At 45.4% G+C, this 25,180-nt stretch overlaps 1 protein-coding gene across 1 annotated transcript in view; it reads right to left on the reverse strand.

Moving 5' to 3' along the window:
* MBOAT2 (membrane bound O-acyltransferase domain containing 2) overlaps positions 1–25,180 on the reverse strand; it is a 116,465-nt gene that overhangs the window by 29,497 nt on the left and 61,788 nt on the right. Inside the window, exon 4 of the mRNA XM_048498376.1 lies at positions 1,806–1,901. Within this exon, the coding sequence (XP_048354333.1) occupies positions 1,806–1,901 (96 nt within the window). The remainder of the gene's footprint in view (positions 1–1,805; positions 1,902–25,180) is intronic.

Raw genomic sequence — 25,180 nt, forward strand, 5'->3', positions numbered from 1 at the left:
GGGGGGGAAGAAGATGGCACAGCTGCTGCTGTTGCAGTGCAGTGGTATTTCTCGCCCACAACAGTGTTTTCTCGACTCGCTCATTGAGCAAGTCTTCTTGAAAACGCCGGCTTCTATCTGGTGCTGAGCGAATGGCATCATGTGGAAGGATGCTTTCATTGCCGCCTTCAATCTCTTTACCCCTGCCAGCCCCACGCTTGTGGGAGGCCTTCCTGACCCAGGGGCCTCGGACCCCTGGAGGTGTCACTATGGCCATGAGAGCATGTCCCCTGGCCTCCTCAGAGCAATAGGAGTTGGCAGGAGGTAAAAGAGCACTGGGAGCGGTGCAGCCCAAGCAGAGGGTGCCACACCGCTGTTGGCCAGCGGACCATTCATGTGGACGGTTTCATGCACCGCATAGACTACAGGCACCTCGTCAAGGCGGGGCCCAAGGCTTTTGCAGCGGGCCTTAAGCTTGAGATATATACTTTGCTTTTTATTTTTTATTTTTATTTGTGCCAGTACTCATATAAGTTGTGTCAATTTCCACCACTTCCAGCCTCCCTCTTCATATCTCCTCTAGAATGTTAATTGGTAGTCCACTCTCTCTTTAGCTGGTCGAGTGGGGTGGGCTGGCAAAAAGATTTGGGACAGCCCTGAAAAAAGGTTGGACTAGTAAGTACACACACGTGTGTGTTTGTGTGTGTGTGTATAGAAGACCATTATGTGTCCTATCTGCACCAGTCCTAGCAATCAATCAATTAGTATTCAAGATAATAGTCCTGAAGGCTAATCAAGCCTCTCTTAACTCATTGTACGAACCAATCAATTCTTTGTCCCTGGCTTTTCTGTCAGCTTCCCCCATAGCACCTCAGGACCCATTTTGAGGTCCTCTGGCTATAGTTAGTGTTTGGTGCTAGATGGTTTCCGGTTGGCGAAACAGAAATTCTAGTATCGATGCTTTTCAGAGTTTGTGGTTGGTGCATCTTCAGGAGAAGATGATCCTCTGAAGATGCCAGCCACAGATGGTATAAACGTCAGGAGAGAATGTTGTTAGAACCGTATGACGAGTCTCCAGATAAAGAGGATATTGCCCTGCCAGCATGGCCAATTGGCCATGCTGGCAGGGGCTGATGGGAATTGTAGTCCATAACATCTGGAATGCAAAAGGTTTGCCACCACTGTGCTAGAACATGGCCATTCAGCCCAGAAACCACACAGCACCCCAGTGATTCCGGCAGTGAAAGCCTTCGACAATACATATTCACAGTTTGTGTGTGCATGCACACACAAGTGCATTTTGGATGCGTGTGGGCTCCTGCCTTCGTGCCTGGAAACACTCATCACTTTTTCCCCATTCAGTGCTGTTTTCTCTGGACATCTCTTCAAGTCAGGTAACTATCACCCATCTCTGAAATCTTATTCAACTTCCTTTCTTTTAGTCAGCTCTTGTATACTTCATGTGTGCATGCTCATTGCTTGATATGCATTCCTTGTTTTTATTACATAATACTTTAGTAAAAACCCTTGTTGACTGTACAATTGCCTGTTCTTTTGAGAGTTTTTACCCAGGACTATCATGGTATACATAGGTTATCAATCCCAGTTACCATCTCTCACTGTCTGTCTCCAGCTAGTTCCCCCAAACTAAAGTGGAAACTGCTCTCACTTATGTAACACCCCTGCTTTCACAAATAAATAATTATAGAAACTAATTGCATCTTTCAATTATGCATATGTATGGAATTACTAGGAAGTTTATTTAACACCATCATGTTTAGTAACAGAAACAGCTTTAGCTATAGGAAATATATTACTTATCTTACCCAGAAAAATCAGCAGAGTACTGTCCATAATCAAAGATATAGACTCTAGAAATTTGGCACACAGTGAGGTATCCCAAAGCAAAAACAAAACAATATCTGAAAAAGAAAAAAAGAGTGATCTATGATACAGACTTAAGTCATTATTATAAACTTAGATTAATTATTTAAAGATATTAAAACCATACTTTCCTAAATAATTACCAAGACCGTATGCATTTATTTTACAATCCTATTTTACTACAGTGTAGATATAATGCATGTTTTGCTTCCAATGAAGTAGCTTTAGGATTGTAGATATGCAGCCCAAAATAATGGCCAAGGGAAAGGATCTAATAGGAAAGAAACTAAGAACAATAATACAACAATAATAGGGGAAAGAGGGAAGATTTAAGTGCATATTAATCACCAAAATGTTAGTTACAGAACTAAGCCAATTACTCTTCAAGCACATTGTCTGAACAATTCCAGTCTCAAATTAAAAAATACGTGTTTTGAAAAAAGTATTTCTTTTCAATTTGGTTTTTTTGAAGTGAGAATAGTTTATTGGTTTCTCATAACGGCAGTATGTTAAACCACTCATAACTGCTTGCATGAACTCAGTGAAAACACTGTAAAACAGGTTTTTATTTTTCTTGGGGTTAACTATCTCATCTTAATTATCTCCTTTACGATTCCTCCCTCCCCCCCTCTTTCTGGCCACTGGGCAATTTCAGCAGCTAGGGTCATAGCCTTCCTTGCCCTCGGAACAGTTTCAATATTTCTAACTGGAATTTGAATATATTTGATGGCATTTCTATAGTGTTATATAGCACCAGCAATGTACTGTGTTGTTCCCTTCATATTTTGTAAGAATTGGCAATGACAACTTCCCCACATTTCAGGAATTATGTTCTTTTCCAAACACTGATTCATTTTTCGTGGTAATTCAGTACTTAATAACAAAGGGGGGGGGGGGACATAGGGACTTGAAGGCAGAGGCATAGCAAGGGGGGGAAAGGCCACTGGAAGCGCCCCTCCACTTCCTGAATACTCTGCCACACCCCACAGGGCGTGCACCCAGTGTGACATCGCCACCCGCCCCTTTGAGTTAATAATGCAGGAGTCATATCATGTCCCTCTCCCCATATCATTTCCTCTTTCCCACTTCCTCTTTTCCCCTCCTTGAAATCCCCCATAGCTTCTTCTCTTTTTCTATTTCCCTCTCTCCTTTCCACCCAGCTTGTTGTGTCTACTTCTATCTTGTGCTTTCCCTCCTTCCTCCCCAGGCAGCCTCTCCCTGGGAAAATTGCACAGCTGGCCACATTGCACAGCTGCACAGTGGGGAATCTGCAAGGACTAGTGAGGTACCTCACTTTTCCCAGTACCCCTTTCTCCACACTATTTCCTCCTTCCCTCCTGGCAACCCCCACATCCTTTCCCTTCTTTCTTTTCTTTTCTGGTTCCCACTGCCCAACTTATCAGTTTTATTTACCATTTATTTACTTCATTTATTATACCATGCCTCACTTTGTGTGGACTCAGACCCCATCATAATTTTCTTCTATTTCATTTTATCCTCACAAAAAACCCTGTGAAGTATGTTACAGCAAAAGAGAATAACTCTCCCCAGACTATGCAACGAGCTTCTACAGCAGCATGCGGACGCAGACCTGGATCTCTCGTATCTTAGTCTGATACTTTAACCACTGAACCACAGTGGCTTTTGTGGGGTTGCTCTGTTGAACAGGATTAAGCTGCCAGTCCAGGGTGAGTCAAACAGTCTACATCATAGGTGTCAAACTCGCGGCCCTCCAGATGTTATGGACTACAGCTCCCATTATCCCCTGCCAGCATGATGCTGGCAGGGGATGATGGGAACTGTAGTCCATAACATCTGGAGGGGCACGAGTTTGACACCTATGGTCTATGTGGTTATCAGGTTGCCCAGCGGATGCTGCTGTGCAAGGCCCTGAAGAGAACTCCTGATGAGCAGTTTCAATATTTCTAACAAGAACTTGCATGTATATAGTTTTATATAAACTTTTTTTACATAAACTTTTTATATAAACTTCTGTCACAGGTTGGTGGCCGAATTTTGGTGCATGTTTTACAATTGGCAAAAAACATTCACCAGAATTCTCCTCATTAAAGGCCCCCAAAGGAAGTCTGAAAAGGAACCTTTTCAACTATTTCTCCTTTTCATCATTTAATAAAAATTCTATCTGAACTAAAAGCAATTCCTTTCAAAATGTATTGTTTGCAATTAAGTAACACCTGTTGGGTTTCTTGATTTATATGACAATGTTCAGTCTTTGTAGGGAAAAAATGTTTATAAAAGCATAGTCCATGAATAAAGATCGGAGTGCACACAAAGGCCCAGGCCTACATTACTGAATGAGGAATGAAAGCAAAATGGGAGGGACACTAGAAGGAAGGAAAGCCAAAAGCGGTTCCATCATCCATCATGGGGGTGATCTGAGGATATCATCAGGCAATGTTTGATCTATAGGACCAAAGTTGGTAGACAATAATTCAGTCAACTTTTCCTAGCATCCTTCAGCAATGGAGGACTAAGTGATGTTTCCCAAGAGCTCCAGCACGACTGTTGGGCTATGACTACTCAGAGCTCTAACAACTTGTGTGAATGGTGGTGGGGAGTTAGCATCTTACTAGGTGCTTAGCAGGGCAGTAGGCTTGTCTTGTCTTATGATGCTCGGTATAGATATAGAACAGTGTGGAAAACGTTCCATTCGTGCATGGTATCCAGGATCTGAAACAGAGTACTGCTGCCAGATATGGCTACCTAGCCTCCTGAAATGATTGAGAGGGAGCATTTTACTCTCTCTCTCTCTCTCTCTCTCTCTCTCTCTCTCACACACACACACACACACACACACACACACACACACACACAAAATAGTCAGGTTCTGATCAAAACCATTACATGGAACACTAAAGTACTACAACCTTCACCTCCTCCCTCCTCTTTCTGCTCCCACCATTAGCTACTTTACTTCAGAAAAATACTTGATAGGGCCCAGCTGCTAAACCTTTCAGAGCCCCACCCCCTCTCGGAGCAGTGGCCCCTTCTGCGTTCTCTTTGCTTCCCATCCCTTCCCCCACCCCACAGTCTTGGGAGTGAAATGCTGCGAACATGATACCATTGGTACTAAGATCAGAATTTCCCTTTTGCACAGCAAAGCACACTGGAGAAACAATTGAAGAAACATCAGCAGGACAGCTTTTAAACATCCAGTAATGTCCACCACTAGAACAGTAGTCCATGCCGTCCATGCCGTCCATGCCGAAGGGGGTGGATTTAATAACAACAACAACAACAACCTTTATTAGGCATTGAGAGAATAAAATAAAGAAAGAAAACAAGTATTGGCAAGAAGGACGTGGATTTTAAAAAAAATCTGGGGAAATTTAGGGGATGCCTGCTGTCAGGGGTGCAATTATTAAGATAGCAGCACCAAAATTTGGTTCAGGGGGTTCAAAGTTATGGACCCTCAAAAGTGTAGCCCCCATCTCCTATTAGCTCCCATTGGAAACAATGGGGGACGGGGCACTCCCTTTAGGGGTCCATAACTTTGGACTCCCTTAACCAAACCTCACCAAACCTGGTGATATCATCAGGAGAGTCTCCCGAAAATTCTCTGAAATTTTGGTGCTGCTAGCCTAAAAACTGCGCCCCCTGCAGACCAAAAACAGAAAAAACACTGAAAATACAAAAACCCACAAACAAACCTGCATTTTTGGCACCCACTATAAGGGGGCGCCCTGGGCAACTGCCCAATTTGCCCAATGGGAGGAACGCCTCTGACAACAACCAGTCGAATCCGACTGTGAAAGCCTTCAACAATACACTGAAGGTTTCAGAGTTTGCTCAGTGGAGCTGCAGGACCAGGTATGCATTGCATCAGTAAGTATGGAATGAGGGGTTCTCAGCTGAAGAAAACTACAGATCCCACTGTATTCCCAATGGCATCAGAAGTCAATGGACCCAACTGCATTGGGATCAGTTTCAAACCAAATTTAAAGTATCCAGGGTATATCCTCCAAATTAGTCTGACAGAAATAGTCCTGTTCTGAATAGGATGGTACTGGCATGTGGCTGTGCACAAACACATCACACTATTTTAGGAGACCAGTATTTCAGAAATATTTAGAAGACTTGCAATAATAATCTTCCACACATTCAGTTGTTTTTACACCTCCACAGATTGGGTGCACTTCTGATTTAAATATTCAATTACCCAGTGGAAAATCTGAATTAGGAATGTGCATAATGAATCAAAAGTAACTACAAACTATAATTAGGTTTCTACAACTTTATTTTATGAAACTTGGCAATTACCTTGCCAGGAAACAATATGATATGAACAACTGTCACTATTTTCATTCACACCAAAATCATATTATTTATTTATGCTTTATTTCATTCAATTTTTTTATCTCTCTGGCATTAGAGAAGCTATTAATAAGCCCAGTAAGATTGCTTCAATGGAATGCCTGGAGGAATAATTCCATTTTACAGGCTCCACACGGCACAAGTATCTTCAGACAGAACATTCTACCAGGTTGGGATCAAAACAGCCCTTATTCTGGTTGAGGTTAAATAAGCTACCCAAGGTCAAGCACCATCAGAAGTCCTCCTGAAGAGGAACACACTGACCACGGTGGGGGGATAATTATGGGAGAAGTGGTCCTTTTAGGGCTTTAAATGCTATCCAAGATTATCATATTGTAAAGGAAGAAGGCACTGCAATTAAGCAAACTACTCATAGCATGTGAAGGACTAAATCTGTCACAAAAGAGCTGTTATTTGCAAATATTGTTAGTGAAGTTAGGCTGGATATGCTTCATATGTGGTTCCATAATCTGCAGTATCCATTGTTAAAGCTGAAATGTTCACATATTTATGTGTACAAGAATAGAATGTTTGGATTTCTGCAGACAAGAAACACTTAATCAAACACCATCACCCAAAAGCCGCCACATCAAAGTCTCAGGCCCATCAACCCAGTGGTAGGCAGGCAGGTGGCAGGCGTAGGCAGGCAGGCATGCAGGTAGGCAGGCAGGCAGGCAGGCAGGCAGGCAGGTGGCAGGTGGCAGGTGGTGGCAGGCAGGTGGCAGGCAGGGCAGGCAGGTAGGCAGGCAGGCAGGCAGGCAGGCAGGCAGGCAGGAAGGCAGGAAGGAAGGAAGGAAGGAAGGAAGGAAGGAAGGAAGGAAGGAAGGAAGGAAGGAAGGAAGGAAGGAAGGAAGGAAGGAAGGAAGGAAGGAAGGAAGGAAGGAAAGTGGGTGGGTAGATAGATAGATGATAGGCAGACAGACAGACGGACGGCGGACGGAGGGAGAGAGAGGGGGGGAGAGAGAGGGGGAGAGAGAGAGAGATGCTCATCTTGAAGCACTGAATGGTAGCTCTATATCTTTTACAAAAACATGGACCACCTAATAGATAAGGGACCAGGCTTCATACCCAAGACAACAGCAGTCCCCATATCTGCTCTGGCAACCACGATTACAAACCCTATCTTCATCAGCAGTTCATTCACAAGTTCATCCTTAAATGTCATCCCCTGCCAACACTACTACTACTTTCCTCTATAGGATTAATGTCAGTCCCTATAATGTCAGAGGCCGTTGCCGCACGGAGGCGGAAACGGCTAGGTCCGCGCATTTTGCGCTGACCCAATGACGCTGGGACCGTCCGCACGGACGGTCCTGGAAACACCCGGGCAGCTGGCACCGTGGAGCGCCGGCGCCCGGCCGACCTGGCATGTCCCCGGGCCTCCGGCGCGTTGCCGAGGCCTGGGGACACCCCCCCTGGCCCTGCGCGCCTGCTCCAGCGGCGCAGGGTAGGGGGGTGTCCCCAGGCCTCGGCTGCATCGCCGGAGGCCTCAAGGACAAGGTAAGTGCCGGGTGGGGGAGGCATCCCGAAGCCGCTGCCGTTCGCTCGGCAGCGGCTTCGGGGCGGCGTTTCCCCAACAAGAGCACTTCCGAGCACTCTGGGGAAACGCCGGCTTCAGGCCAGGCGGGCGGCGCGAGGGCGGCGCGGCTGCGATGCAGCTGCGCCCCCTGTGCGAATGGCGGCCTGGAGACAGCGTTTTTGCCGTCTCCAGGCCACCATTAAATGCCCATGCAGAAACGGCCAGACATTACAAACAACTAATTTTGGGAGTCATTAGGAGAGCATTCCAGTCCCTCAGAATACTCTGCTTCTGAGGTAACCACACTGTAGGGGTGAGCCCGCGAACCCAGCAGAACCGTAGAAGGAGAGCCAGGCATGCCGGTGCCGGCTACGGCCTTCCAGGCGCACACGCTCCCCCAACCCCCGCTCCCCACATGAGTCACGGGTCATGAACTGCCTGACTCGCGGTCACCAGGTGTCCCATACAAAGGGACAAAGGGGCTCCTGCCCTCAGGTGAAGATTAGACCCAGACACGGATGCTTCCTCCCGCACGTAGCAGCCCGATGAGATCATGCATCACATGATGATCTCCCGTTCTCCCGCCTGCCCGACCCCTTTACACGCCCCCATTGAAACCCTAATAAAAGGTGTGAGGGGCGAGCGCACGGCAGAGTTGCCAGGATCACGGGATCCCGCGCTTCCTGCCTCTGGCTCTCTCCACCAGATGAAATCTCCGCGTCTCGTCTCTTCATTGGGGCCTCGTGGGTACGACTACACACACTGCAACAAAAACTCTTTAAGGAAAGCATCAACATGAAAATACTGAACAAAAATTTATCAACATATTTCGTTCTATTCAATTTGGATATCATTTGGACTCACCATTTTATCTACAACTAGTGGTACCCGGCCACGTGTTGCTGTGGCTGAGTGTGGTGAAATGGAAATGAAAGAAAATCAAGCCTGTGTTAATGAAGCCCTTACTTTTCTCATAATGAGAATCGATCAGTTGATCCCTGTGATTGTATTCCCCCTCCCCAACAGATGGCCATTAAGGCTCTGTGTAAGGAAAGACTGCGCCATTCTCTGAGGAGAATAGCCCTTACTTCTGAAGGTGTGTCTTATGGCTAGATAAAATGTCTCTTCTCATAATTTGAATCCATTACTGTGTTTCCTAGTCTCCGACAGATGTAAATGTTGTACCTGTATACAGAGGAAGAGGTAGAAGAAGGCAGTTGGCACCCTGTTGCACAATTGCTTCCAAGTGGGTTTTGGAATTCTGTATGGTAAAGTGCAGTAGGGGAGTGTATCAAAAGTGGTTTGAAAGTGAACGTCCTGTAGTTTGAAGGGCATTATGCAGAGGCAGAAGAAGGCAGTTGGTGACACACAGCCAAAGTGATCTTCTGGGACCATGAGCTGGGGGGCAGAGATGTGGGTAAGTGAGATGGGGGAGGGGGAGAGGCATGACTTTGGGCCATGTGTGGGAGGGGTTGTTTTTGTATGACTGGCCAACATGGGGGGGAAGAGTACATTATTCCTTGGCTCAAGTAGGCATGGGGGGAGGGGATTCCGTTGGAGATCTAAAGGCTGCCGTAAAAATTCTGCTGGAGAACTTAGCTGGCAAATTAGCCAAATAATGTGTCTCCCCCACCCCCACCCCCTGCTCCTTCTGTGCATGTCTGCCGGGTTTCCCCGCCTCCTCATGAAATAATGGGTTGCAAGCTGAAAGGGAGATCCATTCCCTCTGGGCAATCTGCCTCCAGAGATGTCCATGGTGTGCAGCAGTTTTGTTGGAGTGCAAAGTGGGGGGGGGACCCAAGAAAACAGCCACTTCTCACCTATATTGAGTGGAGCAGCAGGCACCGTTGCCTGTGCTGCTGTGGTGCTGGAGTGGTGGCGATGGGGGGGGGGTCTTCTGGTGGGAGGGGACGTCAGCATCGCTGGCGTGTTAATCCCAGGGTGCAATGGAGAAGAAGGGGAATGATGCGTGTAGGTGGGCCATGAAACACTGCACCGTCCTCTGTGGGGAAGATCCCTTACTTTTGTCATGTAGAAGATGTTTACTTGCAGGGGGCGAGGGGCGATGCTATGGCGTCAGTGTGGCAGCCGTGAGGGGCAGCTCAAGTTGCAGCGTAGCGAGGTGTGGAGGCAGAGCTGTTGTAGTGGGCGTGAGGGGCAGCAGAAGTCGCCGCAGAGTTAGGCGGGGAGCATGGTGCGTTGTTGTGGGCATTTGGGGCAGGGGAAGTTGGACCAGAGGGAGATGCGGAGACAGGCACGGCGATGTGGGTGTTTTGGGCAGCAGAGGTTTGCGCAGAGGCAGGGGTGGAGCCAGGCAAGTCGGAGTTGGGGCTATGAGGGGCAGTGGAAAATGGCGCGAAAGTAGGCGGCTGGGAGTGAGTGGGTGCGGGAGTGAAGCGTGGTGAGGTGGGCGCGCAGATGGATTGCCGGTGTTGGATATGTGAAGCAAGAGGTGGTGGGTGGAGGAGATGGGCGGTGGCGGCAGGCGGTGCAGCCAATCGGCACGGCCAATCGGCGAGGCAGCATGAGGTGCGTGGGTGTTAACGGGCGCAGCATTCGGTGGTGGAGTGGGCAGCAGCAGGGCTGCAGGTGTGGGGGGAAAGCATTTTACCTGGCTCAGGTGTGTTACCTGAGGGAGGGGAGGTGTGGAAAACATGCTCGCATACATGAGTGACCACATGTGAAATTTTGAGAGCATTCGGTCCAGTGGTTTCGGAGTTAGAGCATGACTCACAAACGGTTAGCTTTATATATATATATATGGAAGATTTTAAGTATAGAATTTGTAGTCATGCCGCGAGGTCAGCGTAAGAACGAGACGAGACACGGTGATTTCATCTGGTGGAGAGCGCCAGCAACGGAGCCGCTGGGTGGTCCGTGGTTCCAAGCTTAATTCTCCCGCTGCGTGCTGGTTCCTGGCAATCCCTTTATTATGATTCTAGCTGGGCGTAGAAGGTTGCCGGAACGGGGGGAATTCCGGGAGAGCGGGAGAGCGGGAGACTGAGAGATCATCATGTGATGTATGATCTCACCTGGCTGCTACGTGCGGAGAGGGGAGCATCAGCTGCCTGGGCCTAATCCTCACCTGGGGGCAAGGCCATTGTCCCTTTGTCCGGGACACCCGGTGGTTGTGAGCCAGGTAGTTCATGACCTGTGACTCATCGGGGGATGAGGGTGGGGAGCCAGCGTGACCAGACAGCCGCAGGAGCGCCGGTGTGCCGGCGCTCTACTTACGGTGCTGCTGGGTCAGCAGTGCATCCCTACAGAATTAGCAAAGCCCAGTTAGAAAGATGGTTATAGCAATTCCTAGCTGAGAAGGTATCACTGTACACATTACATGTACACATGTACACATCATGTACACATTTCGGCTCTACAAAAAAATGTATCAGACCTACCTACAGCCTTTTGTATTTTATGGCCTTTTCACCCCAGTGTTTATACCTTTGTGCATACAGGATGGATCACTCCCTTCGCTACTATTGACACTTCTTTTAAACACGATATCTACGCCATGTGACAATGAACCCCAATTTTCTTCTTTCCCTTCCACCTATGTGTTCCCCACTGCAAAATGTCACTGTCTCTCAAGTAATCCTTTTCTAATAAAATCAGCACATATAAAACGCTCTGGCTTGTTAAACCCCATATTACACAACTCGGTTTAATTTTTAATACCTTAACATTTCGACTCATTAGTACAGATCTTTGCAAGCGCAATGAATTTATAATAGCTTCTTTTCATCAGCTAAACATTGTATGCCAATTTCAAGCTAAAGTTTACTGTGAAACAAATGGAAGAACACGTAAAATGCAGAGCCACTGCCATATAGTGGTGTAATGAATACAGGGACATTGCTATGTTCACTTATATTAATCTAAGTGTTCTCAGCTACTCTACTACTCTACTATATCAGTGATTTTTCAAAGTCTTAACATTTTTGGCAAATGCAATGTAGGCAGTTCTGGACAAATGCTAGCTTCGTTGCCTGTGGGCAATTATGTTATTTTTAGCATTTTAAATGCTATCAGAATAATATCCACTAGGTTTTCAACACCAAATTGTTAAAATCAGACAGGCATTAAAGATGTTACAGTTACATATTCTGTCTGGAACCATCAAGATTCTCTAGTCAATTATGAGAACAAGAGTTTTCCTTTGGCACAGAGGCAATCAGCTCCATTCAAAAGGACCGGAAGAGGGATGCAGCGCTGCAGTCATGCTGGCCAGCCATTCCCAAGGAGGCTTGGGGAAGCTAAAAACACACAAAAAAGCCCCTCCCTGCCACCAGAAAGGCCCCGTTGGGTTTAATGGACTTAGCCACTAAAAAGATGGCATAAGTCCCAAGCCGTGGCTGCCAGCACAACAGGGGCAACAGCCAGGTGGAAGCCAACTAGCATCTGTTCCTCCCCAACCATGCCCCTGGTCCACCTCCATTACGTGGCAGCAATGGCACAAGGACACTGGCACGGCATTCAGCACTGTGTCACACCACCGTGGAGTGGTGAGGTGGCTGCCCACCAGCGGATTCAGCCCTCCATCAGGGCAAGTGTCCCAGGGACAGCAAATCCGCCGGCATGGTCCCACATTGCTCCCAACGGTAGATTTGCCTGTCCCCCTTTGGATGGGGCTATAAAAATCATGACTTCACAGGCTTTGAGGAAGATGCTAAGTATGCTAAAAAAAAAAAACCAGAGGACTTTTCTGTATGAATCATTTAGAATGTATCCTGCCGCCGAATGCTACGGTTTTTCGGTTGGTATTCCGCACATTTTCCCCTCTGTTCGGTTCTAGAAACATTTCCCATTTACTTTTTCTCCATTGTTTTCATGAACACTTTTAATGGCAATGTTTTTCCTGCACTATTTTCCAAGCCAGCTTCCCCTGAGCATGTGATCATATTGATTTGTTGATTATTGTTCTGCCCCACGAAATACCTAGCCCCTATCCATACTCCCATGTAGTTGCTGAACCTCCTCCTCAGCCATCTTCTCTTTCCCTTAGCCAGCCATTTCCCCCAACCCCTCCTTCCACCCGGGATTAGCGATAGAGTTCTGGTGCAAATGAACCAGTGGGCACTAGGCTAACTTTCCCACTGCTGAAGGAAAAATCTCGGAATTCAAGAAGAGCTGCTGTTTTTTTTCCCATGGGTACAAAAATCAGTCTTATTGCAGATCAACTGCAATCTCATATGAACAAGATGCTAAACCCATGAGATGAATGTGAATGGGAACCCAGACAAATATCTTGCAAATTCACATAAACTTTCACATGCTGCACAATGCAAGGTTATACCATGCTGTGTACGCTGGCATTTCATAGATTTCAACAATTTCACCCATTTCCCCCAGCTTGCACACTTTTTGCCATCAGTTCTAGAAGGAAAGTTTAGATTTATATCCCGCATTTCTCTCCTGTAAAGAGTCTCAGTGGCTTATAAACGCCATACCCTTTCTCTCCCCATGAAAGACACCTTGTGAAGAAGGTGAGGCTGAGAGAGTTCTGAGAGAACTGTGGTCGATTCCCCATGGGGAAAATCATCCTGGGATTGAACCGGGACCATAAAGTACAATACCCTTTGATCCCGGTCTGTCCCTCCCCACAGCATCTGAGGTCTGGAGCTGAAACCAGGATCAGCGCCCGGGATCAGCTCCACGGCTCTTTTGCTCCTGGTTCCCAATTGGCTGTTGCTTTAGGCACGTGAACAGGCATTCCCTTTTTTTTCTTTTTCCCGTAACAGCTACGTAGCTACATTGTCACAAAGCAAGAACACCACACAAATGTGCACCTATTAGTTGCATGGTCATAGCTTCGTATGCAAGAAGAAGAAGAAAAGGTGCATTCCTGTCCGCCCTGAGTCTTCCGTTCTGTGCATGCCCAGGCCACTGTGCTGTGATTGGCTGACAGCATGAGTGGAGACTCAGGGATTCCCCACAATACCGGGCTCATTCCGGCATTGCCAGAAAAGATGTACCTTCCAGGTGGTTTCTGAACATCCTTGGATGAGGGGGGTATTGACACGGGAGCCGTGGGGAGTTCATTGTTGTCCCAGGACACCTATTGAGGCTATCCCAGGATTAATTCCCCCGTGGTCACGCAGCAGGTTTCAGGTGGAGGATCAGGGAAACAAATCCAGTTCACCAGATAACAGTCTGCCACTCATGTGAAAATGTGGAGAATCAAATCCTGTTATCCAAATCAGAGTCCACTGCTTCTAACCACTACACCACGCTGGCTCTCAACAGGAATTGATGGCTCATTCTGGTTACACAATTGGATATATTGCCATTTTCATGCTAAAAACCAAACCAAAAGCCAACTACTCGTGAGGCATAAAAGTATTGCCATTTTCTTTGTACAGAAGTCGCTTTGGATGTCTGGAGATACTTTTTTTTTTTAATCCAAGTTAGCTATTGAAAAAATAAATGAAGTCTAATACTACCAATTGCAGGTGAGGTCTACAAAAAAGCAAGTCACTTTGGGCAACAGTCGTGCAGCATGACAATCCCTTACCCCACAGTTCCCTCTCCCTGTTTGTTTTAATATAAGTAATACACATACTGATACTGACAATACTTTTTTCTGTTAGAACAGCTCTATGAAAATAATAAATGGAAGATGGCATTTCAGATAATTAGCACTACGGAAAATGAATTCAAGCACAACATGCATAATAATAATCTGACGCACAAACTTTACACAGTCATTAGTATTCCCTCATCACAGCTGAATCTGCTGTAGCAATGAATACGGAAGCACACAATTTATGAAAAATCCACAGTTACAAGCAAGCAGATGCTCAGTACTGCAACAGTTATTAATAAGCTGCATTAATTAAAATCCTTGTTTGTAGTAAATGATTTTGGTAATGAAACAGAAACATTCAAGGCTGATTCTGACTATCCAGAAATTCTAGAAAGTTCAATGAAGCCCAAGGCATATCTAAGTTGAATATGAATAATAATGTTTGTCAACATTATGAGCTGAATATTCACAAGAGTCCTCACCAGTTGTCCACCAAGCAAGCTGTGGGTTTCAGGTAGATCCTTATTGGCTATTCTCTCATCCATATCACAACCCCCCAGATTCCCTCTCCAATCCTCTGCTGACTTGTGGTGTGATCAATGATAAGGTTGCACTTACCCTTAATTGTTGCTCTCTTAGTGTCTTCTGTGCAGGTCAGCCACAGGAAATCTGCTTCCAAGCTTCTGGAAGCTTCAGCATCTTAGGAGCATGCAAGGGGAGGGAGAGAGAGGAGGGAGGAGGGAGGACGGAGGGGCCCCCAGCATCTGGACATGGCCCACCCACCCTCCCTAGTGGAGGGAGGGGAAGGGGAGGGAGCGGTGGCATGCAAGGGAAGGGGAACTAGAATGCCATCCCTCTCTCCCCCCCTTCCCTTGCATGCCACCTCTCCCCCTCCCTCCCTTCCCTCTCCCTCCCGTAGGGTGGGTCGGCCATGGCCAGATGCCAAGCCCCCTCTCTCCTTGCCCTTGCATGCCACTTCCCTTCCCCTCCATCTCAAACCAAGGTCAGGGCCATTTCCTACCTAGGCAGAAAGAGTGCTCCTCCCTCAGTTCTCCTTTTGCCACCAAGGTGTAGATAAACAGTCCTGAGTAATTTTCAAAAGCCCACAGTAGGGAAAGTAGGGAGAGATGCCTACCGGTGCAAAAAGACATTCGATGAACAACAGTTGCAGGTTAAGTGCAACCTTGTTTTCATCTTTGTGTCTTCAGTGCAGTCCTACATGGGAGATTTGCAAGCTCAGTTACCATGGAGCTGGGTGTGGATTGACTGTTCTACTACTCTCCCTACAGCTGCCTCACTCCTGGAACCAACATTAATCAATTAGGGTCTCGTGAACATGGAAGTAGTCAACCTAGCATATGTCCCATGGGTTGATGATGGCTAGGGATGCTGCTGAGAAACCCTTTGCTCTGGTGGAATGAGCCTTTATAGGAAGTGGACAATCTTTTTCAGCTTTTCCAGAAGCTGATCTGATTGCAGAAACCACCCACCGAGAAATGGTTTTTGATGAGGCAGCCTTGCCCTTCTTGGTTCTCTTGAAACATGTTTTTATCCTTTCAGAATGACCCTGTCCAGTCTAAATAAACCAGTAATGTTCTCCTATGGTCTAATGTGCCTGATCCAATGCAGATTCTTGAAGAAGGTTGGAAGGACATGTGGAGTGCAATTCTGAGTTATATCTGGATGAAGTGCCTCCATAACCATGGAATTTGCCCTGGGGTGGTGGAAGAGAAAATCGCAATCCTGATTCTTAATTCTACATATTTTCTCTATCTTAGTAGCTGATGACTGACAGGATACTGGCCTTCCCTCTGCTATATCTCAGAGGAAGAGAAATTAGGCCTCAGTCGGGGGTATACAACACACTCATTATTGGATCTACCCAGTAGTGGGATCCAAAAATTTTAATAACAGGTTCTGCTGGTGGTGGGATTCAAACAGTGGCATCTCCGCACACACGCACCTCCAGTCCCTATTGGGCAGGGAGGTTGCTTTAGTAACCCCTTCTCGGCACTCAGAAAAAAATAGTAACCACTTCTAGAGAAGTGGTGAGAACTGGTTGGATCCCACCTCTGGATCTACCACTTTTGGATATTAAGTGGATTAACAAAGTCCAAGGCTTTCCACATTCATATTAACTGTTCTGAATGCAACTTTAAGTCCTTGGTTGGTGACAAGCAAGGATCCCCCACAAAATCATCTGGAGATGGTACAGATGCACACTCCAACTCACCCTCCAATTCCTGTTCTGAATCACTGTCCTCCTCAGAGAGTATTTGTGCCATTGGTGTGGCTCCTTTGCCCTTTTCACTGTTGAAGTGTCTTGATTGTCTGGGGCACTGTTATGGTGGACCTTTGGCAAACATCTGGAGATTCCCTGGCTGGGAACATAAACATGCCAGGGCAAAAGCCTCATGGAAATTGTGCTGACCATGATTGGTTGCCTTTGCATCCTCTATAGTGTGGATGCAAAGTGCAGGGAACCTTCTCATGGTGTCCAAACTGCCAGTGGAAGAATTGCCACCTCAAATACATTGAGGAAAGGTGATGGTGTTCTGGGCTTCTTGTGATGAGTTCCTTCTAAACCAGGTGTACAGGAGTTCCATAATGATGATCTGGACAGTCAGCATCAAGGTGACCCACCTTGAAGCCAATAGAAGTGACTTTGTATACAAGTTCCACTGAGTGTTTCCCAACTTAAGCTTTACATGTAACCATATTTCCCCTTGACTATCTTTCTGGTAGTATTCTATGTATCTGTGTTGTCCTCTCAGTCATGTTGGTGTTTGGTAGCGCTCCCATATGTTCAGGTGGAGTATGAATATATTTGCTTGCTTCCGTTCTTCACCTGCTTGATGGTGCTTTTTTAAAAAAAATCTGTCCAGTGGGGGTTGATGGGTGAGATGGGAATAGTGGATATAGTTGAGGTAAACATAAACTACCCTGTTTCCCCTAATATAAGACATCCCCGAAAAATAAGACATGGTAGAGGTTTTGCTGAAGTGCAAAATATAAGGCATCCCCCGAAAGTAAGACATAGCAAAGTTTTTGTTTGGAAGCATGCCCGACGAACAGAACACAGAAAAATAAGACATCCCCTGAAAATAAGACATAGCGCATCTTTGGGAGCAAAAATTAATATAAGACACTGTCTTATATTCGGGGAAACACGGTATCAAGAAGTATAGCCACTTCTACCACAGCTCTTGTTCGGGGTAATATATAGTTCAGCCATATAGCCAGACCGCTGAACAAAACTGGAATGCATTGTTCACAATTTGCCTAAAAGTACTTGATCTTGGGACTTTTCGGGACATATTGCCCGATCACATTTCTGAAAATCGACAAAAAGCTAGAGAATCAAACCTCTAATAATTACTTTAAAAGAATTAATTAACTGGCATTCAATAATTTAGATTAAAGCCGCCCAAAATTACAGAAAGTAGGTAAAGAAAAAAATTATCTGCACAGTTGGCATAGAGGGAAACAAAGCCCTGCCAGTTTTGACTCATTTTTCCAAAGTGCAGCCGTGGAAGGATTGAATGTTTTTGAACAAAACTACTAAGACTCATTTGACAAATTCTTAGTTTTTCTAGGAAACGACCTTATGAAACATTCATGTAATATACAGCAATCCATTTTGCTTTGCAAAGCAGTTCCGTTAGACAGCCTATAAATAAAAACCCAAATGATTCACTTGAAAACTTAAGGGAAAAAAACATAGAGGTATCACAAGAGAAAAACAATTTCGATATATTTGTAGATGTCCTCATTTCTGAACAGAACAAAAGACCTTGATCCTCCATATCCGATACCTACTAATAGGTTGCATTCATACAGTGGTGGATCCTTTGAGGCTAAGGCTACAACATGGCCAAGCTTTAAATCATTTTCTTAGGGCTTCTTTAGTATGCATTTTTAGCCCATTTACTCAAATAAGCACTGTATTTATAATAAAACAGTAGACATTTTTCTCTTTTGGGGAAAAGCAGTATTGTTGAGACTCCCTACAACCGGTTCTGTAAATGGCTGTTGCCTGACAACATTTACTACTAATAAAAAATAACTCTTTCTAGGCAAGTCGACCTCAAATGACTAGTGTAAGGTAAGTAATTATGCGTGCTGGCAGTGACATTTGTGGAGCAGTAAATTCTCCAAAAGTATTTGCAAGGCTGCCTGCAATGCATCTGGCATTGAAATGAGAGGGACATGCTAAAAACCAGCATTTTCCAAGGGAAACCTGCAGAGCTGGGTTAAATCCAAATACTCTTTTGCACTCACATAAGAGGGAGGGTGACTTCTGCCAATTCCTCACCCCCTGCTGCCTCCTGTATTGTTCCCAAAGGCACTATGACCCTCAAGAGTAACTTTTGGGGGAGAATAGATAGGCGGCTTCAGTGGGAGGGAGGAAGCAGACACATTCCCTGGCACAGGAGTAACAGCTCGCAGTTTTTTGGACCCCACATTGCCCTGCATTAAACAATAATCTTATTTACTTTCTCACTGGAATTCAAAGCAACAATTTTTCAGAGGGAGGAGTGCTAAAACAGACTGTGCGGATCACAGTATAACTCCTAGTGTTCTCCCACCATAAATAATTGGAAAAAGTCACTTTCAAAGGCCTTCCACAGTCATTCAACACTGCAAAGGGTATTAGCTAATGTGGGGAAGTGCACTTCGGGGCCCATGTAGTGGCGTAGGAGGTTAAGAGTTCGTGTATCTAATCTGGAGGAACCGGGTTTGATTCCCAGCTCTGCCGCCTGAGCTGCGGAGGCTTACCTGGGGAATGCAGATTAGCCTGTGCACTCCCACACACGCCAGCTGGGTGACCTTGGACTAGTCACAGCTTCTTGGAGCTCTCTCAGCCCCACCTACCTCACAGGATGTTTGTTGTGAGGGGGGAAGGGCAAGGAGATTGTAAGCCCCTTTGAGTCTCCTGCAGGAGAGAAAGGGGGGATATAAATCCAAACTCCTCCTCCTCCTCCTCCTCCTCCTCCTCCTCCTCCTCTTCCTCTTCTTCTTCTTCTTCTATTTGCCGTTAAACTTTGTGCCTGGATGGGAGACCCTTCTGGAAATTCCATACAGCTGCCTCTTGTGTTTTACAAAGGCAACATATAGATGTAACACATGACTAACTAAATCGGAATACAAAAGACAGAGAACGACTGAAAAGCCAGTTACATGCCCATTTTAGAAAAAAAAAACTGCACACTACCAACCACACAGACATTTCCAATTTTCACTTAGTTCCACATTAATCCGTTCATTGGAAGAAAAAGCCCGTGGGAGTAAAGCCTCCTCTTAAAAGTCTAGCACGCATTATCTTGTCTGCATCATGCTCATCTAACACATAAGCATAAAATGGCTTTTCACTGCATGAAAGGCAGACAGCTTTTTCAGCCACTGAGACCTTTTCAAAACGCCTCTCCATAAGTCACAAGGCATGACCGCTACCATTCTGGCACCTATTTTACATGACACGCTTGGAATAAGGAGTCTCAAAGGAACATTACAGCCGAGGGAAAGTGCCTGTCCGCATGTCACACAGTACACAGAACTTCTCCCAAGAATAATTAAGTGGAAGACTTCAACCAGATTGTACATTGTAATTAGCGTTATGTTTTATTAAGCTGTTGTCTTAGTCATGCTAGTGGCTCTGATTGGTGCTGCTTTTGCAACTCCCTTTGTGACACTTAATGCTGTTCCCATTGTATAGAAAGGAAAACTAATGACCGCGACTTGCTGAACGTGAACCCAGGACAGGCACACCACCTCCTGTCTGACCTTAGTGCCCAGTCCGAGCTACTTGTCACCAACAGCTCTTTCCAGTGGTATTTTTTCAAAGGAGAAAAAGAAGGAGTTTTCCTAAATTTGGATTTATACCCCACCTTTCTCTCCTGTAAGGAGACTCAAGGTGGCCTTCAAGCTCCTTTCCCTTCCTCTCCCCACAACATACACCTTGTGAGGCAGGTGGGGCTGAGAGAGATCTGAAGAAGTGTGACTACTAGCCCAAGGTCACCCAGCAGGAATGTAGGAGTGCGAAAACATACTGGTTCACCAGACAAGCCTCTGTCACTCAGGTGGAGGAGTGGGGAATCAAACCCAGATCTCAAGGTTAAAATCTCACTTCTTATCATACTATACAAATTTCAAGGTTTTACTTTCTTTGCAACCCCTCAGCTTTTCTCACCCTTCTAGGAAAACAAGTGAACAACCATAATGGTAGTAATAACAGAGCACCACTGTTTTTGTTGCCTTAGGAAACACCAAGGGAAAACAAGGAACTTCACTGTTTGCGCTTGTCAGACTCCCATAAATTGCAGCACAATTTTCTGAACACATCAGTTACAAAAAAAATCACATCTCTTTTCTCCACTGTTTCTCATGAGGACAAAAGCAGGAAAAATCAGAATCGTTCCTCAGCTTGTTCCTCCAGCCAACATCATTTGCTGATTTATCTTTTGCCCTTTAAAAGTCTTAATTGCTTTGTGCATCAAATCAAACCCATCACTTTCGCAGAACTTTCTCCCCATCATGTTCATACCTTTTCTACAACTTATAAATCTGATAGAGCAAGTGAATTCACTAAGAAAGGCAACACAATATGCTGCATTTTCTTTTTTGTTCACATGACATTTTGTTGCCTCTTCATTTTTATTCATTCTCACTGGGAGCAGCAGTGAGAGTTGCCTCTATATTCTCACTAGGAGCAGCAGTGGCGTAGGAGGTTAAGAGCTCGTGTATCTAATCTGGAGGAACCGGGTTTGATTCTCCGCTCTGCTGCCTGAACTGTGGAGGCTTATCTGGGGAATTCAGATTAGCCTGTACACTCCCACACACGCCAGCTGGGTGACCTTGGGCTAGTCCAGTGATGGCGAACCTTTTTGAGACCGAGTGCCCAAATTGCAACCCAAAACCCACTTATTTATCGCAAAGTGCCGACATGGCAATTTAACCTGAATACTGAGGTTTTAGTTTAGAAAAATTGGTTGGCTCCGAGGTGCGTGTTACTCGGGAGTAAGCTTGGTGAAGCAACCATGCAACGCTTTGAACAGGTCATGCCCAGTGGCCTAGGCCAGCCTATATGTGTGTGTGTGGGAGGGTGATTCCCCCCCCCACATGACAAACTCTGTGCGCGCGTGCCCACAGAGAGGGCTCTGAGTGCCACCTCTGGCACGGGTGCCATAGGTTCGCCACCACTGGGCTAGTCACAGCTTCTCAGAGCTCTCTCAACCCCACCTACCTCACAGGGTGTTTGTTGTGAGGGGGGAAGGGCAAGGAGATTGTAAGCCCCTTTGAGTCTCCTACAGGAGAGAAAGGGGGATATAAATCCAAACTACTACTACTACTACTACTACTACTACTACTACTACTACTCCTTCTTCTTCATTCCTTCTCAACTCCTGCAGTTCTCCCTCCCCTGAATGATGCACTATATCGTCACTGGGATGGAGCACTTCAGGCAGAATCCCTGCTCCAGTGGCATCCCACTTGCTGCTGCTGGAGTTAGCTCTAATAAAACCATTGCTTGGGAAAAGAATGCACGACTCTATGGCCTCCACCTCATTTCAGTGACAGTGGAATTAAGCCCCTGTATAGAAAGACAAGGGCCTTTACCCAATTAAGGAAACTGATGTATAAAGATGCAAACCTTTTTTGGGTCCATTAATGCCACTTTTGCAATGTACACAAGTTCTCACTGAAAAATTCAGGGCAGCCTGCATTACAAGAGGGAGTAAGTTTTGCCTTAGTAGTTTTCCAAGTTATTTTAGCCAACAGAGTCTGACTATTTTACAAGCAGTTCTTAAGAAATATAGTTACTTTTTCCAAAGAAAGAGCCTCAACTCAAAACCTCATTGGATGCATGAAATTGTTACGGACAACGCAATGAAGAGATGAGACACAGCGATATCAGGGTCCGGTGGAGAGAAGCCAGTGGCGATCTAGCGTGATCTGTGGATCTGGCTAATCTGCCGAGCTGGGGTCCCTGGCACCTTTTATTAAGGGTTTGGGAAGGCGGGAGAGCGGGAGAAGATTGCACAATACATGACTCATTGGGGCTGCGTACGTACGGAAGGAAACGTTCCTGTTTGGCCTAATCCATAGCTGGGGGTATTGAGGCCCTTTGTTTGGGGTATCTTGTGACCCGTGAGTCATAGAGGTCTTGTGATGGGTGTGCCTGTGCGCCCAGAAGGGAACAGATGGCACAGGCATTCCTGTGCACTTTCTGAGACTCTGCTGGGATCGCTGGCTCACCCCTACAGATGCCAACTAACAGAACTGGGCTTTACTGAACTTTAAGATCCCACCCCTCATTACTGTCTCTTCCTTCTTGGTTGTTCTCTAAGTTGTATACTCCCAGACAACTGAGTGACATAAGAGAGTGGTATAAAAGAATTGCAGTTCTGATGTTCATGAGTGTCACTTATTATTGACTGGAGTACCAGACCCTTACATTGAGCCACTATGGTTAAATTAAACAGTGTCATCAGTGCTTGGACTATGTTACCCAAGGACACAGCTTTTGTTTAAAATGAACAGAAGCTACACTCTAATTTGGAAAACCGGGTTTGATTCCCCGCTCTGCTACTTGAGCTGTGAAGGCTTATCTGGTGAACTAGATTGGATTGTGCACTCCAGCACAGTTGGGTGACCTTGGGCAAGTCACAGTTCTTCGGAGCTCTCTCACCCCCACCTACCTCACAGAGTGTTTGTTTACTCTTATTTACCTTTATTGGCATAATAACACAAGTTAAATTCAATAAAAACCTATTTATACATGTTTGTCAATAACAAGATATAAAAATTTTGCTACCGGTTCCAAAATCTCATTGCAATTGGCATTCAAGAGATATTTAATTATTAGATTGTCAGCAACCTCTTCAAGGCCCATCAATAAGGGCTCTAGATATTTATTTCTAGACCTATTATAAAGGGGGCAATGCAATAGAACACAGGCGTCAAACTCACGGCCCTCCAGATGTTATGGACTACAGTTCACATCATCCCCTGCCAGCAGCATGCTGGCAGGGGATGATGGGAACTGTAGTCCATAACATCTGGAGAGCCACGAGTTTGACACCTATGCAATAGAACATAAAAAACAGACTCTTCGCACCTAATTCCACAGATACACGTTCTTGCATGATGGGGAATTCCTAAGCTCCTCCCCTGCCTCAGAGTCAACGGTATCAAATTGCATCTGGCCAGGATCAAGGCTCTACGCCACCTAGCCTCAGTTAAAACATGGAGATAGCTAGCAACAATTAGGTTAGTGAAGGAGATTCAGGGTGTTTGTTGTGAGGGGGAAGGGAAAGGAGATTATAAGCCCCTTTGAGTCTCCTCACAGGAGAGAAAAGGGGGATATAAATCCAAACTCTTCTTCTTCTTAAGCATCTGACAGAATCTTATTCTGCTCTCCATTCATTCCATCCCAATTTATCTCAACTTTCTTACCCAACTGTGTCAAATGTCCCCAGGGCTTTTTATGACCATTTGCCCCCAGGCTGTGTATATTGTGTATTCTTCCCAATTGTTATGCAGGTTGTGAGCATATAGAACAGCTGAGTCATAAAATTTGTGGAAGCAGCTAATTGGTTCACCGGTTCCGAATCAGAAAAATAAGGCCTGGCTGCTTACAATGCTGCTATCTTCAATATGCAGTGGCTGATAATAAATCGAAAAACACTTTCAGTAGTTAAAGCAAAGACTAAGATTTTGTCAAACATCTTGCAACTAGGCAGCTTTAATCAACATTAGGAGACTCTTGAACATTTAGAATGGTGGTTAACTGATGACAACTATGTTCACAAGGTACAAACTGATTCCTACACAGAAGTAATACTAATGTTGGAAACCCATTCATGAGTGAAACAGCCAAGAGACAATGATGTGGAAAGTAATGAGAAGGGGCCTAGAGAGGCAGTTATATCAGTAATCCCAAAAAGAGTCTGGGCTCTTGACCTCTGCTTAACACAGATGGTAGCAGTGCTATTTTTCCAGGTAAGGCATAGATTTTAAGCACCTCTTCAAAATTACCTGCACATTGAAGCACTTCTCAATTATATACTTGTAAGGGAAGAAAAACTGGATCCTGTTGAAGAAGCTGCTGTTCTCCTTTGCAATACTGTTGCTTCATTCCTCTCCACACAGAATCGAAAACAAGAGGAAAATCCCCAAAGAGCTGCAGAAAACTAGGGGCTTTTGTGTGTTTACTGCTTGCTTGAGGCTGTTTGCTTCACAGTTGGGTTTTCCCCGCAGTTTCCTGTTTCCACAAGAGACTGGGTCAGAATACTCACTCAGTTCTCAGAACCACTCAGCAAAGACAAGCTGGTCCATAACAACAGCATTTATTCCAAGGAAGGCACCTCTTACAACCATCAGCTAACACAAGAACTAGAAACTGAAACCAAGAGCTCTACCCAGTAGGACCAAACAAAATCACACAGGTAATAAGAGAGGAGCAGAGACTTCTACTCTATTCATATATACACAATAAATGTACCACACTAGTATGTTGTCACTCAGAATGAAATTTTAGGATTAAATAATTATTAAGATGCTTTGGATGAATAGATGTCTTTTCCGTCTTCATTAAGTTCATGAGTACAGGCACAGAAAAATAGAAGGTTGTTTTATTAAGTAAAAGTTCCACTCATCCATGAGCTTGTAGTCTCACAATGTTAGCTACAGTTATTTGTTTTCTTCGAAATGTATCCCAGAGGAAGCCAACCTTGATGAAAGTATCTGGCTCCCTTGTCATGGTGCTAACAGAATAAAAAGACTGCATTATGCTCTCTTAGAAGGCAGCCATATGACACAATTGTCGCAATAATTAGCCAGAATGTATTTAGAATTTGTTTTAAATCTTTCCTTTTCTGTCTGCGAGGTGCTCTGGTTAAACTCAGATAGTTATGTTAAGCACAACCATGAAGCCA

This window comes from Sphaerodactylus townsendi, linkage group LG01 (genome assembly GCF_021028975.2).
Source record: "Sphaerodactylus townsendi isolate TG3544 linkage group LG01, MPM_Stown_v2.3, whole genome shotgun sequence".
Lineage (NCBI taxonomy): Eukaryota > Metazoa > Chordata > Lepidosauria > Squamata > Sphaerodactylidae > Sphaerodactylus > Sphaerodactylus townsendi.